This window comes from Trichosurus vulpecula, chromosome 2 (assembly GCF_011100635.1).
Source record: "Trichosurus vulpecula isolate mTriVul1 chromosome 2, mTriVul1.pri, whole genome shotgun sequence".
Taxonomy (NCBI): domain Eukaryota; kingdom Metazoa; phylum Chordata; class Mammalia; order Diprotodontia; family Phalangeridae; genus Trichosurus; species Trichosurus vulpecula.
Genome location: NC_050574.1, coordinates 362,044,738 through 362,046,708, shown reverse-complemented (window position 1 = coordinate 362,046,708; position 1,971 = coordinate 362,044,738). Strand labels below are relative to the sequence as shown.

General features: G+C 48.3%; 1 protein-coding gene across 1 annotated transcript; it reads right to left on the bottom strand.

The window, feature by feature from the left end:
- Positions 1 to 500: 500 nt before the first annotated feature.
- LOC118838995 (39S ribosomal protein L11, mitochondrial-like) lies at positions 501 to 1,263 on the bottom strand. Its single transcript, XM_036746379.1, has one exon. The coding sequence runs from the start codon at positions 1,230 to 1,232 to the stop codon at positions 651 to 653; it is 582 nt and encodes a 193-aa protein (XP_036602274.1). The 5' UTR covers positions 1,233 to 1,263; the 3' UTR covers positions 501 to 650.
- Between the last annotated feature and the right edge of the window lie 708 nt (positions 1,264 to 1,971).

The window sequence follows — 1,971 nt, the reverse complement described above, 5'->3', positions numbered from 1 at the left end:
GGTTTCCAAGGATTCAGAGTGTTGTCAGCTGGTGACTCAGGCAGTAGTTTGGCTTTGACTTGATCAAAATGACCTCAGTGTTGACATAGCCTCCAAAGCTGAAACTGTCGCCTCTGTTCTTGACTTTCACAATAGTTTCCTAATTAGGATACCTACATCTAGCTTCTCCCCACTTTGGTCAATCCTCTGATCTTTCCAGTTGCTGAATTGATGTTCCTGAAGCCACAGGCACTCATAGATTATTGTCTGGGAGTGCCAACACACCCTCGAGGAACGTTCCCATTGGTTCTTTCCCTTAGGATATGCTGCCATACCTGTCTACATTCTAGATGGGCCTCTACCAAAAGCATAAGTCTGGTCATATCACTCCCAAGCCCAAGGAGCCTCTAGAATAAAATAAAGCTCTTCTGCTGGGTGTTCTAAAACTGCGCTAATTTAGCTCCAACCTAGCTTTCCAGGCTGAGGACTGGATTGCTCCCTTTTTGTATGATTTTTTTTTTTTTAACAAATGATACAGTATTTATTGGATCTTTAGCCCTTTAAATTAGAGACTGATATGATACATAAAAAGTAAAGTAGGGTCATAGGTGACCATGAGCCCTCTCTGCCCCTCAGGTGCATGCAGCCAGTGACCCTGGCAGGTAGAGAGTTCATTTCTTGGCCGCCTCAGCTGCGGCGGCTTCAGCATCTGCCAGGGCCCGGGACGCCAGGAACTGGGCGCGCTCCTCCTGGAAGGCAGCCATCTGCTCCGCGCTGAGGTCCTTCACCACGCGGATGCCCAGTGAGCGGGCACTACCGAGGATGGAACGGACGACTGAGGACAGGGGGACGTCCTGCAAGGCAAAGGCCTTGTCCTGAGCCTTCACTTGGGCGATCTCATACACGTGCTTCAAGCTGACCAAGCCAGCCACCTCATGGCCTGTATGCCTGGCTCCCTTTTCTATGCCTGCTGCTGCCTTCAGGAAGTAGGAAACGGTGGGCTGATTGATCTTGAGCTCAAATGTCCTATCAGACTTCACAATGATCTTGGTGGGCAGGGGGATGCCCTCTTTGATGTCCTTCGTCTTCTCATTGAACTCCTTGCAGAACTGGCTGATGGCGAGGCCGTGCTGGCCTAGGATGGGTCCCAGTGGGGGCCCGGGCATCGCTTGGCCCGCGCGCACGATGGCCCGGATGACGCTGCTGCCCTCGATCTTCCGAATGGAGCGCGTGGCCCGGCTGAGCTTCGACATGGCGCGGGCTGTAGGGCGCGAGCAGGAGCAAGAGATGAGAGCCCCTTTTTGTATGATTTATGTCCAGGCGGCTTCTTTGCTGGCCTTCATCCAAGACATTTTATTTTCCATCTTTCTGCTTTTGCACAGGTTGTTCCCCATGTCTACAATGTTCTAGAATGTCTAGAATGGGCTCCCTCATCTCTGTCTGTTGGAATCTGTGGTTCCTTCCTGTGCTCAGCTCAAGGGCCACTTCCTACAAGAAGCCCTTCCCGATTCTTTTAGGTGTTCCTGCTCTTTGCCCCTTATCCAAATTACTTTGCATTTATTTTTGCAGATATTTTTATATTTGTTTATAATAATTATAATAATAATAACAATAGCTAGCATGGATCTTTAGGATTTGCAAAATACTTTGTGTGTTATTTCATTTCTTCACAACAACCTCAGGGATGGGTGCTATTATTGTGCACCTTTTATAGAAAAGGAAGCAAGTTTCAGAAAGGCTAAATGACTTGTCCAGGATGATACTGCTAGTAAGTGTCTGGGGAAGGATCTGAACTCAGGTCTTCTTCACTCTAAATCCAGCACTCTATTCGCTGTGTCATCTCACAGTCCTGTTGTATAAACCACGTTATATAAGTATGCTGCTTCCTCACAGGACAATGTAAGCTCCTTAAGGGGTTGTTTCAGTGGCATCTGACTCTTTGTAACCCTGTTTGGAGTTTTCTTGGCAGAGATCCTGGAGTGGTTTCCCATT

Excerpts from the sequence above, each read along its gene's own strand:
- LOC118838995 (XM_036746379.1), bottom strand. The coding sequence starts at position 1,232 with ATGTCGAAGCTCAGCCGGGCCACGCGCTCCATTCGGAAGATCGAGGGC.